At 49.5% G+C, this 13,953-nt stretch overlaps 1 protein-coding gene across 6 annotated transcripts in view; it reads right to left on the reverse strand.

Moving 5' to 3' along the window:
* Positions 1–13,953, reverse strand: part of CDK19 (cyclin dependent kinase 19) — a 1,825,462-nt gene that overhangs the window by 772,915 nt on the left and 1,038,594 nt on the right. For all 6 annotated transcript variants that reach the window (XM_069607768.1, XM_069607765.1, XM_069607766.1 and 3 more), the window contains one exon: positions 8,552–8,609. In XM_069607768.1, the coding sequence (XP_069463869.1) occupies positions 8,552–8,609 (58 nt within the window). The remainder of the gene's footprint in view (positions 1–8,551; positions 8,610–13,953) is intronic.

A 13,953-nucleotide genomic window follows, 5' to 3' on the forward strand; every position in this document is an offset into this window, starting at 1 on the left:
AACGCTGTTTTCCACGACAGAAACTTCAACGGGGCCGAGTGCAGAGGCTCGAACGGAGGTCCCATGAGCTTGGTCAGCACCACGTTGAGCTCCCACGCCGGGGCCGGAGCCTTCACCGGCGGGAACGATCTAAACAGCCCCTTCATGAACTCTTTCACCAGACGATGAGACCACAAGGACGTCCGGCCCGTGGTTCTGGTGTATCGGGAGATCGCAGCAAGATGAATCTTGATGGACGCGTGTGCCAGTCCAGCTTTGGCCAGCGTCAGCAGGTACGGCAGTACCTGGGGAGCCGTAATCCGTAGAGGGTTAATCTTCTGTGCGTGGCACCAGACAGAGAACCTCTTCCATTTGTGTCCGTAGCATTTAAGAGTCGAGGACGCCCTGGCCTTTGCAAGAACCTCTCTGCAGTCGGCCGGTATGTCGTATCCTCCAAACTCTAGCGCTGCAGGAGCCAGGCCTGCAAGTTCAGCGATTTCGGGTCGTGGTGGAGGATGGCGCCTCCTTCCCTGGAGAGTAGATCCGCGTCCCCCGGCAGCTTGATTGGCGGGGACGCTGACAAGTCCAGAAGGTCCGGGAACCATATCTGCCTCGGCCACGCAGGTGCGACGAGGATCATCCTGCACCGTGACCTCTTGAGCTGGTTGACGAGCCGGATTAGCAGTGGCAAAGGAGGGAACGCGTAGAGGAACAGGCCCTCCCAGGGGAACGAGAAAGCATCGCCCATGCTCCTCGCCTGGGGAAACCTGCTGGCGAACCTCCGGCACTTGGAGTTCGTCGCCGTCGCGAACAGGTCGATCTGGGGTGTGCCCCACCGTCGGAAGAGGCGATCCACTAGATCCTGCCGTAGTTCCCACTCGTGGCACGAGCGCAGCTCCCTGCTGAGTGAGTCGGCGATGGTGTTTTTTATCCCTGCCAGATGAAACGGCACCAGAAACATCCTTTGGGCGACGGCCCAATGCCACAGGTCCTGCGCCTCCTTGGACAGCGCTGGGGACCTGGTTCCGCCCTGTTTCCTGATGTAAAACATGGTGGTGGTGTTGTCGGTGAAGATCCTCACCACCTTGCCCTTGAGGGACGGGAGGAAGGACCTGAGGGCCCAGAACACTGCACGGAGCTCCAGGACGTTGATATGGAGGGACTTCTCCGTCGGGAGCCAAAGGCCTCTCGCGTGCAGATTTTCGGTGTGCGCTCCCCACCCTTCCAGGGAGGCATCCGTGGTCACTGTCTCCTGGTGGTCTGGGGTCTGGAAGTCCATGCCCGCCGTCAGATGCGCACGGATGCCCCACCACCGGACCGCTCGGCGGAAACTCTCGTCGAGTGTGATCCTCTCCTCGAAGCCGCCCGTAGTTTGGATCCAGCGCGCGTCCAGGAACTCCTGCAACGGGCGCATCCGGAGCCTGCACATGGGAATGAGGTAGATGCAAGAAGACATCATTCCGAGGAGGGACTTGATGGACCTCACCTTGGCCGCGTCGGAAACCAACATCCGCTGTACCTTGCCCAGGATGGACCTGGTCCTTTCCTCCGACGGGGAGGCCAGAAGGGACACTGTGTCGAGCTTCGCTCCCAGAAACAGTGCGTTTTGCGCGGGTACCAGGTGAGACTTGGCGTAGTTCACGGAGAATCCCAGGTCCGTGAGAAGTTGGACGGTCCTTGCCGTGTGATCCACGGCGAGCTCCCTCGTCTTGGCTCGGATGAGCCAGTCGTCCAGGTAGGGGTAGACGTGGATCCCCTCGCGGCGCAGCTGCGCTGCCACCGGTGCAAGGCACTTGGTGAATACCCTGGGTGCGACCGTAGTCCGAAGGGGAGGGCTTTGAACTGGTAGTGACGCCCTTGGACCACAAACCTGAGGAATTTTCGGTGCCCCTTTAGGATGGGAATATGGAAGTAGGCATCCTCCAAATCCAACGATGACAGGAAGTCTCCTTCCTCCAGCTGACCCAGGACGTGCTGGAGGGTGACCATGCGGAACTTTTGCGCCTTGATGAACTTGTTCAGACGTCGCAGGTCCAGGATGGGGCGTCATCCCCCCGTCTTCTTCTTCACGAGGAAGTATCTCGAGTAAACTCCGGAGCCCCGAAGCCTCTTTGGGACGAGTTCGATGGCGCCCTTCCTGAGCATCGCCTTTACCTCCAGGAGAAGTTGAGGGACGTGAAGTTCTTTCCTGGCCACGGGGGGGACGCGCGGACACCTTCTTTGAAACTCGAGCGCGTGGCCCCGGGCCAAGGCGTCCAGCACCCTACGGTCGGTGGAGATGGACTCCCACACGCTGACGAAGCTCGCCAGCCGGCCTCCCACCGGGGTGCTTCGGTGGGGGCCCGACCCCACGGTCGGTTCAATCCTGCTTCGACGAGGCTTTGCCGCCTTGACCTCCTTGGCGACGACGGCGGGGTCCGCCAGACTTGCCTCGTCCTCTGTAGGCCTCCTGAGCCGACGAGCGGGCCGCTTGACGGTAGGTGGAGAAACCGCCGCCGGAACTTTTGGAGGCGCCCTTGCCTCCGCTGCTCCGAAAGGGCGTCCGTCGTTGTTGCAGAACTCCAAGGGCCCGGGCCGTCTCGGTGTCCGCTTTAATGGCCTGAAGGGAATCGTCCACTGTTTTCCCAAACAGGTTGTTCCCATCGAAGGGCATGTCCAGGACTCTGGTCTGAACGTCTTGACTGAAGTCCGTAGCCTTGAGCCATCCACGCCGCCTAAGGCAAACGCCGTTGCCCAACTGGCGGAACCCAGTGTCGGCGATGTCCGTCACAACGGTAATGGCGTGGTCCGAAGCCACCTCACCTTCCTGCAGGATCTCCAGGGCCTCTGCCCTCTTGTCGTCCGGCAAGAAGTCCAGCAGGGGAGCCAGTTTGTACCAGAGCTCCCTGTCGTAGCGGGCCACGATAGCCAAGGCGTTGGCCGCTTTAATCGTCGTCGCCGCAGACGAGATGACTCTGCGTCCCATAGCGTCCAATTTCTTTCCCTCGCCGTCCGGTGGGGAAGTCGATGTGGAGGCCGCACCCCCCGCCCCGCTTTTTTCCTGGCCGCCGCGGAGATGACGGAGTCCGGGGTAGGCTGCGCCCGGAGGCACAGGGGGGCCGTGTCCGGGACCCGGTACTTCTTCTCGTACCGGTCTCTTCTAGCTGGCGTCGTGGAAGGGTTCTTGAGGAGGGTGAGGCCCTCATCCCAAATGTCGTCCAATAGAGGCACTGAGAGGACCGTCTTCCTCTTGGCCTCGCGCCGCTGATAAAGGAAACCTTCCTTCTTCTTCTCCTCAGGGCAGAGTTGGAAAAGCTCAGATGCCCTGGTGATCATGGAGTGGAACGATCCAATCTCGTCGGGCGGAGAAGCCCTGGTGGGAGGCGACGACGGTACATCCTCGTCGTATACCTCGTCGTCCGTACCCGTCGCTGCCGTGTCAGTCCCCGTATCATCCCCTCGGGTGGACGGGGAGGAGGGCTGGAAGGGGCGCGACGGCTGAAAAGGAGGCGGAGGGTGGATCCTTCTTTTCTTGGTAGGGGGAACACCAGAAGGTCCCGGTTCTGGGTCCCCCGACGGGAGAGGTTCCGTCGGCAATGGTAGTCTCGTCCTTATCTGTGAGCATAAGGACTGTATAGCCAACAAAATGGCCGCCGAGTTGTCTCGCGGCGCTGGCAGAGGGGAATCCGACGGGCGATCAGGGGCCCCGTCGGTACCCTCGACGATGTCGTCGTCACCTGCGTCGGGATCCATCCCGACGGGCCGGTCTTCTTCCACGCCGAGGCCGTGGCTTAAGACTTCGACCAGCTCCTCCTCCGAGGTTGAGGCCGAATCTACGACGACGCCCTGCCCCCCCTTTTTCTTCCCCACGGGGGATTTCACGGGGGTCCTATCGATGGGCACAAAAGAGGACACCCTCCGAGGTGGCAGGGAGACTCTGAGCCCCGAGGTCGCCACCACTGGTGTAGCCTCCACAGGCTGAGCCAGGGCCGCCGCGACAGTTTCGATAAGAGGGCTTGGCCGGATGGATTAAGGCCTTCACCACCCTAGGTGCGCTCACCGCCTTATCCTTGAGGGGGGGGACACTGCCTCGCTCCCCCTCCGCCTTCCAGCTCGACCGGGGCCTCTCCAGGAGCTTCGCCGGGTGCTCGGCCTTCCTCTTACCCGACCCAGAGCGTTGGCTCGTGGTTGATGGTGCCGGGGAGGGTGCGCCCTGCCTGGCGCCCGTAGAGCCCGACCGTTCGGCGCTCCCGGTGCCAGCGGACTCGCGGTGCTTGGCCTTATGTTGGACCCCCGTCGCCGGGGCGTCCTCAAAGGTCTTAGAAGACCGCTCGGCTTTCTTCCTCTTCTTCTTGCCGGACGGGCTCTTCCCTTCCAGCTAGTTGGCGAGACGTTGATGGCGGTCCTTCATGGTCCGCTCCGACATGCTGCCGCAACACGCACAGTCCTTCTCCACGTGCGTCTTGTCCTCATGTAGGCAGTAAAGACAAAAAGAGTGTTCGTCCTCCTTGAAGACGTTCTGCAGCTGGCCTCCAGGGCAGACCCTGAACAGCTTTCCGGGCGTCGAGCTCCCCTTCTCCTGGGCCATGACCGGGCCTGAGAAACTTCTGGAGTCCTCCAAAAGCGTAGCTCGACGAAATCTTCACCCTTGAGGGGCGCAGACGAATCCGACACGGGTCCCCGTTGATCGGATGGAGAATCGGTGGAGCTTGAGGCTCTTTTGACCGAAAAAACGAGGTTTTTGAGAAAAAACGTGAAAAAATAGCACTAACGCTCGAGAGCAATAGCACGAGGATCCCAACACATGAACGTGCGGTAAAAATCTGAAGATGGCTGCCAGAGGCGGTGCTTAGGTAGAGGGCAGTCATTGGCTGTGGTCAGTATGACGCAGAGACCAGTGATTGGTTATTACTACGAAAGACAGATCAGAAACGAAACTGATACTGGTTTTTTCTTTACCGAGGATTCCCAGCCTGACGACGGGGAATATTCATGAGCATGTGAATCCATGCCAGACCCCATGCTGGAGAAGAACAGTTCAACTCTACATGGTGGTAAGCCTTGATTCCTCTCTGATCTATATTCTGGATGCCTTCTACATTTTCTGATTTCTCATGACTTTTCATTACTGTTTCAGGGGAAGGCCTGTCTCGTTCCGTCTACCTATATTCTTGTACCTTACCATCTTGTGTTACTAAAGGTCAGTTCTTGTGTTGTATATACTTACTACTTATGTCAATGTTCAACCTATGTAGTGACCTTTGTAAAATCTCTCTGTAGGCCAAACAACGCTCGGAATAGTTTTGATCCATCGCTTAAGCCAGAACACCCAGCATTTGACGTATTGGTGGTTTGCCAAACATACCCAGATGTCCCGCTGATCTCCTTCTTCTGGTCAATCTCCTACTTGGTGTGTGTGGTTTTTATCTACGCCCAAGTGGTACATTGTCTTGAGGAATTCCACGGCTACACAACGAGGTCAAGGCCGTTGGATTCCTAACACAAGGCGAGCAAGGAACAAGGGAATACGGTCGTCATTCTTAGGCCTTGAAGATTCCGAATGATCCAACAGCAATAACTGGCATGCTAGGCACAGAGGCATATCTACTAGTGAAGTGCCCGACAAAGGGGGAGGGGAGAAAATACAGCAGGGGGGTTAGGGAACATACAGATCATGACTATAGGAACTACATGAACTACAATGGTACAGGGGAAGGCAAGATGGAGGATTGCATAGACAGACTTGATGGGCCAAGAACATTCAAGGTTGAGTAAGTGCGTAGAACAGGGAGGTGCGAGGGAGGGGGACAAGTGCACCCAGACCAGCAGGGGCCAGGGTTAAGTGCATGTTGGTTTCCCCCATCATGGGGGACATTGCAGTAGCGCCATGCATAGTGCAGAGGTCTGGAGGCAAGTGCAGGACTGGCGGGGGAGCCTGGGACCTGTGAGTTTCTGGAAGCGCACTAGGCGAACAGTCAGCTAACTGAGAAGGGTGGATGAGAAGGGGGAAGAGGAAAACAGGCGGAAAGAGGGGGGTTAGCAGGGGAGAGGGGGAGAGAAAGAGGAGAAGAGGAATATCTTGAGGAGTTTCTGGAACTTGAGGAGGTCCGGCTAATGACGCAGAGAGGTAGGGAGGCTGTTGCTGAGGGAGGATTTTCTATGAACCGGATGGAAAAATACAGGTTTTTAAAAGAGCCTGTGAATGGCATCATCTTTTTTCTGGAATTATCCTGTCTCGGTATGCCCAAGAAGCAGTTTGATTTAAGGAGCAAATCAGCATTCACAGGAGTTGAAACACACCACATTGTCGGAGGACCAGTTGCTTCCCTTTCAGGTCTGCCACCTTCAGTGATCCATTGAGCCATGCATGCAAACAACAATGCTTCCATACCGAAATTACTAAGCCTGACATGCACCCTTTCTCCCTTCTGGTCAAATTGACAAACCATGGATGATCGTGGCCTATCGATAGAATTTACCAGCTGCACAGCGACATTGGGGTAACCAGGCTTCAGCCCCCCTCCCCAGCCCCCAGAAATGTGAAGTGAGGGGCAGGGCTTCCACACTTGCTTTTTATTAGGCAGAGGGGGAGGGAAGCCTTTCCTGAAAATGGCGGTGTTGAAGTTTTACTGTGTTCGTGCAGAAAAATATATTTACACAATCGCAGCAAAACCTTAAAGCTACTAGTTTAAAAAAAGGCTTCCATCACCTCACTGCCTTAGAAACATCAAATGCACACATTAGCCCCATTCCCACGGATGCAAGCCAACATTTAACAAAGTTATGTGTTCTTTCATATCTGGGGGGAGGAGGCTGTTGTACACACTTGCTTTTTCTTGGGCAGAGGGGCAAGTAAGGCATTTTCTGAAACTAGCGGTGTTAAAGGGTATTGCATGTCAGCTCATTGTGTATGTATGCATGTGTGCAAGGAGTGTGTCTATGTATTATGGAATGTGGGTGAATGAGTGAGTGTGTGTGTGTGTGTGTGTGTGTGTGTGTGTGTGTGTGTGTGTGTGTGTGTGTGTGTGTGTGTGTGTGTGTGTGTGTGTGTGTGTGTGTGTGTGTGTGTGTGTGTGTGTGTGTGTGTGTGTGTGTGTGTGTGTGTGTGTGTGTGAATGAGTGTATGTGTAAGGCGGCAGGGCGCGCATGTGCGAGTGTACAGTGAATGGGGGCGCGAGTGAATGGTATGTTGAAATTAGTTAATGTTGTGTAATTGTGTGTGTGTTTGTGTGCTTTTATGTAATGCTGGGAAGAGGAGACGATTTTGGTGGCTAGAGAGTAGGGGTGGATGGGAGAGGGATGGTGGATTTAGCTAAACATGCCATTTTATTGGGCATCAATGATAAAGTGAGCATGATATGTGTTATGTGACTAGAATGGAATTTTGGTGGAGCCAGTCTACTAATTATATTACTGTGGCATTACTTTTTTTTATTGGGCAAGTAGGCATATGTGTTATTACGTGTCTAGACTGGCATTATGGTACAGCCAGTCTAGCCATTTCTTTCTGTGACTTCAATTTCTACTGGGCATCTCTTGTACAGTAAGCAAGCTAAGTGTTATTACGTGTCTAGACTGGCCCACACTGTGCAGCCACTTTGGACATGTTTTCTTATTGTGATGTGGCATTTATAATGGCAAAGCCACAGAAGTGTGTCCTTACAGGGGCTACTGCCATGTAGTGGAAGAGCCTGCATAGACTAGTTTTCTTATAGTATCATTGCTGGCATTGTGCACAAAGCAAACATGAGTATGTTCACATATGGTAATAATGGCATATTTTGTTGCAGCCAGAATGGAAATGTATGGACACAGCCAGTGTGAAAATGTTTTTATACTGACATATAATGGTATAATGAATAGAAATGTATGGTTTGTATCACATGTGGAAGTTGCATTTGTGGCATACTGCACTACCACCTGGTCCTCTGGTGGTTGCTTTTGCTTAAAGGGTAACGTGTTTCGGAAACCTGGCATTTACATATACTAAAAATTATCAAAGCAACTAAATGTGTCTCTTATCTTTAAATCCAGTGACTTGGTCATTCTCTCTGGCATACTGCACTTGGGTCCCACGCCAGACAATCCTTGGGTAGTACTGAGGGGGTGGGGACTCCAAGTTTGCTGCACTCAGTTTCTGAAGTGGCCCCTCCCATCACCAGTTAGCACCTCCTTTCCCCAAAATGTAGGTTTCGTTGAGCCCCCGGTATATACCAAGTTCTTTCCTAATGACAGTTTGGTTGGACGTAGGAAGCCGGACCCCCGTGGAGACTGGAGCTAGGCAGAGTCAAGTCTAGACTTAAAATAACCGATAACAGCATATTTCACTAGCACAGGCTTGTGGAGGGGGAGCACCGTTCAAACGCACTGCTGTTAGAATTCCCAAGATGCATTGCTTCTGATAGTGAAAACATCCGAAATCAAACTGCGTTTGCAGGGAACTTGTGTTTGTTCACAATGAAACATTGCAATAAAATCGCAGTAGGTCGATGCTACATTGAGAAACAGACACGCTGTTGTGCGCATTTAAAGAGGAAAAATAATGCAGTATACCGAAATCAATGCTGCTACCTAAAATACATTCCAGGTTTACCTATTTTGACTCGTCCCCTTTCCGGACCTTCTCCCATGACCAGGATGTTTGCTGGCTTCTGTAAAATAAAAATTAAACATTTTGAGTAAACTTAGTAATAGACTTAAAGTAAACAATCTTACGCTATTATTCTGCCTTTGTCAGTGATATGCGGAGCACTTCACTTCTGGGCACAGACTTTATATCATCCAAGAAAGATCGTAATGAAGGTTTTTATTAATCCCAGCTGATATGAAACAGCGAAAAAATTGCCCTCAACATCCTTTATTTTTTTCTTATTTTTAGGGACAAATAAATCATGTTCAACAAAGGAATTAGAAAAAGTAACAGAGAACATATAAAGCGAAATTAAAATGAAGCGGTGGGGAAAGAGGAAAACGTTCTATTCATAAGAGCCTACATCACTTTCAAGGCAATATCGACCGGAACCCCATCTCACCTGGCCCAAAACGCATCACACTAAGTAATGCCAACAGCAGAACTGGAACCAAGAACTGCCACAAATATTGTTAAACAATCATTGGCAATGCCAACAGTTTGGGCTTTTGTGTAGGCTTGGGAAAGGCACTTGTCAGGCACAGCCGGAATGATATTAACTGGCCATTGATGGTAGCAGGTGCAAAATGGTACTAGTGCCTGGGCATCTAATAGCAGTGCCTGGCAGATACCTAATACTTATACAGAAGCCAAAACAGTTGACTTTGCCAATATTTGTTTTTAGCAGGACTTAAGTGAAGGACAGGCATAGGGCTTAAAATGGAGTGGCTGAAGGCCGACCTGGTTGGCTTTTGTATTACACCAGTAGAGGGTTTACAACTCCAATTAAGTCATTAATTCTCAGCAGAATGCTTTGAAAGAACACTAGCAGGCACTTGACAGAAATGTTTGATGGAAGGGCTTGATTAAAGCAAGCTCAAAGAGTCCCCAGAAGGAGGTGTTTTGACCAGGGGAGGGAGTGCAGGGGGAGGGGTAGGAACTGGGTGCGAATGGCCATGTGCAGTCAATGGGTGGGCAAATAACCAAACAACAACTACAACCCATGTGACCCTCCTCATATGCTATTTCTCCCTATTTGTACCCTAATGCAATAGTTTTGGTTTATAGGTGGCACAAGCACCACCTAATAGCCCAAACTAAAAAGGGAACAAGCGTTCTCCTGCCACTCATATGGAATTTAGAACAGTCTTCAATCTTGCATGGGGCCGGCCTCCTACACTGCAGGGAGGAACTGAGATCCCTACTCCACTGAAGTTCTAATTCAGTAGGTGGGAAGGGGGTGAGGGGAGGGACAGGATTGCTAGATTTGTAACTGTACTGATGGAAAGTTAAAACAAATACAAACGTTTGCTTTGCATAGTTGCTGCAGAGTGAATGCTTTGTGTCTCCTATGATACCACTTCCTGTTTCAGGGAATAAACAACATTCCCATACAGGAGGAAACCCTTAGTAAGAAAATGCATAGTAAAATGTTACAAAGTATGTAACAAGAAAGGTTTTTATTTGGTTGGGAAATCTGCTAAAGATTAAACATTAACACAGTAGTAAGGAACGCCATATTATATGTTTGTAAAATCTTAGGGGGAAAAAGAAGGTCAGGCGTAATGTGGTCAAATTGCAGCTTCAGACGGAATATACCAAGTGGTAAAGTGTAAATTTGTGAGGAGGACGCGTATAAATATGAATACCCTAATATGATTAAAAACAAATCTCATCAATGTATGCAATAATCACAAAAATTACATAAATTCATCACATATACAAAAAGTTAACATATACAAACAACATAATTCCAATAACACACTAAGAACTATAAAGTGCTGTCGTGACTATATAGTTTCCTGAATTATACTGGTATATTAGTCTGTTAGTAGTTGCAGATCAAATCTCCTATAATGGATAATAGACTCAAAGACAAATCAAATGTCTCCTGCTCTGCTCAACATGTTTCTGTTCTAATGTCCTAATGATGGTGAACATTCTTCAGGAGCTCTATTATCAGTCACTAATCTCTAATACAAGAGTGTTGTTCACTCCACTTTTTTTGTATTAGCTTATGTAAATTGGGACCCAAAAGGGGGCCATTCTTTTTGCTCTCCTCCGAACATGTGCATTCCCCGAAACCCTCGGAATTTGTTTGGCTGTTCACATTCAGGAGCTGTGCATTAATCACAGTAGAATTCAAAAGACTCACTTCAACCCAATGTGGTTATGCAGAGGTATCCCTTCTTACAGAAATAGATCACTGGGGGTTGTTTTATTGGATTGTATTCATCTGTAGTCTTCTTATGGCATCATTAATTGCCAGCCTTGCAAAGACTTTAAAACAAGCCTGCATCAGTCTATTTATAGTCCCGTGGGCCGTTTTAATACCACTTTCTGAAATGGAATGGTTCGCAGAGTATATCTCATTGAGGTTTGCTGCTGCGTGCTTGTAAAGACAGGAACTTTGGGTATGTTTTGTTTGGTATAGTGTCTCACGCGACTGAACATAATACAAGTGAAAGGAACTAGCCGCTACATTACAGGACAATGGACTGAGGACCCTGTTGTGCAGGAGTACTTGTACCCTGCATTAGCTGTAGCATGGAAACAAACTGCTTCATCTTGGATATGCTGCTCCCACATAAGATTCCCACACTATAAATATTGAGAGGAATTCTGCATGATCAAAAACAATAAAAAAGCATGACATTAGTGTTTCAGAGTATCCAACTGTTGAATAATTATTCCCTATGAATACAAGATAATTGGTGACATCAGAACATTTAACCTCAAGATATAAACACTGATAATTCCACAGGCAGGAAACTCCACAAAGAAAACAAGAATCTGCCAAATTAGACATCAACAAACAGTAACGATAAATATGAGAAAAGGTTGGTAAACTTGGGGTCCACCCACTCAGTATTACTCGAAGAATCAAGAGTCAATGGGCCTCATTACGACCCAGGCGGTAAGTTACCGCCTGGGTCGTACCTTTACCACCATGGCGTAAACTATGTTTACGCCATGGTGGTTGGCGGACTTACCGCCCCATTCCGAGGTGAGTGGGGCGGTAAGTCCCCATTAACCCATTTACCCTTCCCCATTCCCATTTTTGCCCCATAGGGCATAATGGGAATGGGGAAGGCGTTAATTACGCCACCGTAAATTACGGTGGCGTAATTAACAGCAAGGTCCCTTAGCGCCATGGATTTTCCTCCATGGCGCTAAGGGACCTCGGAATCAGGCGGTAAGGGTCGGCGCTGTTTACGCCGCCGTAAACCCCTTACCGCCTGGGTCCTAATGAGGCCCAATAACAATTAAGAGCCAATAACATAAACAAGAGCTGAGTCACCTTATCTGAGTTGACTGAAAAGAGATCTCCGGGAAATGCATCTACCAATATCAGTCGCCAAAAAGAATGACATTTTGTCCATATCTGAAACTTCAAGTGACCGAATATCACCCAGCACAATGAGTAATGATCGAGTCCTTGATTAAATGGTTCTTGAAGTTACAAATTGCAGACCATTAAAGGCTAGCAGAAATGCAGAACAACAGAGTAATTGATGCGAGAAAATAAATCATATGCAGTAAAAAAAAAAAAAACAATGTCAAGAATGGAAATAGGAGAAGTAATTCCAGACTAAGGACTCATGAAGGGAGTTGAAGATCAAACAAGGTGCACCATATTTGCCTTCCTCCTCAAACAATTGTCAAACTGCCCTCAGACACAAATTACGACCAAAACCCCAAGAAAAACCCAGAGGCATTTATTGAAATTCAGTAACTATCAAAATGCCCATCACAGCACGAAGCGCAAAAAAATATACTTTTGAATGGCCACCAAATTCTGTATCATATAAGTATTTTTTTATCCATAAGGAACCAGAAGACTTAAAATGTATCAAATATTTGAAAATCAAATTGACCATAACATGGCAGCCCCATCTTGAAAACAATTCTTACAATGACCATGTCCAATCTCACACCTGCTATATAACAGCCATACCTGAACAAATTTCAACATTAAAGACCATTACCTCCAATCCTAAAAACAATATTACAGTATGAAACAGTGCAGAAAGAAGATACTGACACACACGTGACATAGTGGTTTCTATAGACTTGTATTACTTAAGAAAATAAAGAGAAACCCTAACTGTCCCTAACTCTAAGAGGTGATTCCCTGCCATAACTAAAAGACTAATGGTTCTGTCAGAATGTCGGTGTAAATCAATAGTCCACCGTCCTGTGTCAAAACTCTCCTTCTGTCCCTTATACTTAATACTAAACTAAATATATGGTAGACCTTCTTGGTCCAGAAGAACAACTCCCTTCTTCTGGGCTTGGGGTAGAGGTTTGTTTCCAAGTATTGGATTATTCTTCAGGGTTTGGCTCCCTTCCCCAGGTCAAAACCTCAAAGGCAAAGACACGCTGCCTATCTTCTAACAGTTTGTACCAGAAAGTATTGACAACTTTGGTTACTAGGTGGATGACTCCCTTCTCCTAGTACCTTGCTTTAACAGTTCAACACAACCAGGGGGAATGACTCCCTTCCCCTGGTCTTGGTTATCATCAGGAGAATGGTTCCCTTCTCCTAGTGTCTTTTCGCTTGGTTGCACAATTCCACATCACCAGGGGGAATTACTCCCTTCCCCTGGTCTCTCTCTCACTTTGGTTTCACAGTTAAGTACCACCAGGGAGAATAACTCCCTTCCCCTGGTCTAAGTATCATGTAGCTTAAAATAAACAGTTCTCAAAGGTTAGAAGGGCCCACGACCTTGGGTTCTACTCTTCTTTAATTTGACTCACTTTGTATTTCTCTTTACCAAATACTACGATGAGGAAGATGACTTGTGCTATTTTCTGATTTTGGGTCCCAGACCCTGGCTGCTCTCTCTCTCTTCAGTTTGGCCCACTTGGTTCACTGTCCTGCCAAATATAACCATAAGTAAGATACCTGACTTCCTGGTTCGGGTCCCAGACCCCAATTTCTCTCACTCTTTGGTTCGGCCCACTTGGCTTACTTTCTTGCCAAGTACAGCTGCAAAGAAGATGCCTTGTTCTTGATGTGGGTCCCGACCCCGGTTTCTCTCACTCTTCAGCTCAGCTCACTTGGCTTACTCTCTTGCCAAGTACAGCTACGAGGAAGATACCTTGCTTCTTAGTTTGGGCCGCAGACCCTGGTGGTCAGTGGTTTTTGTTAGGCTTCTGGGCCAAGGAAGCGTTTCTCTGATGCGCAAGGCCCTCTCCTTGCCTGCTTTGCGTCCCTACTGGGCCTGCCTAACTCCCCTGTACCTGCCACTGGGATCGGGTACCACTGTGGTTCTTCCTGGGATCGGGCATCTTGATGACAGCAACAGCATTCCTTCACCCTCGGCCTGTCAGCTGCTTGGGTCTGCACTCTGGTTCCCTGC

Source organism: Ambystoma mexicanum, chromosome 4q (genome assembly GCF_040938575.1).
Source record: "Ambystoma mexicanum isolate Mex_15411 chromosome 4q, UKY_AmexF1_1, whole genome shotgun sequence".
NCBI classification, from domain to species: domain Eukaryota; kingdom Metazoa; phylum Chordata; class Amphibia; order Caudata; family Ambystomatidae; genus Ambystoma; species Ambystoma mexicanum.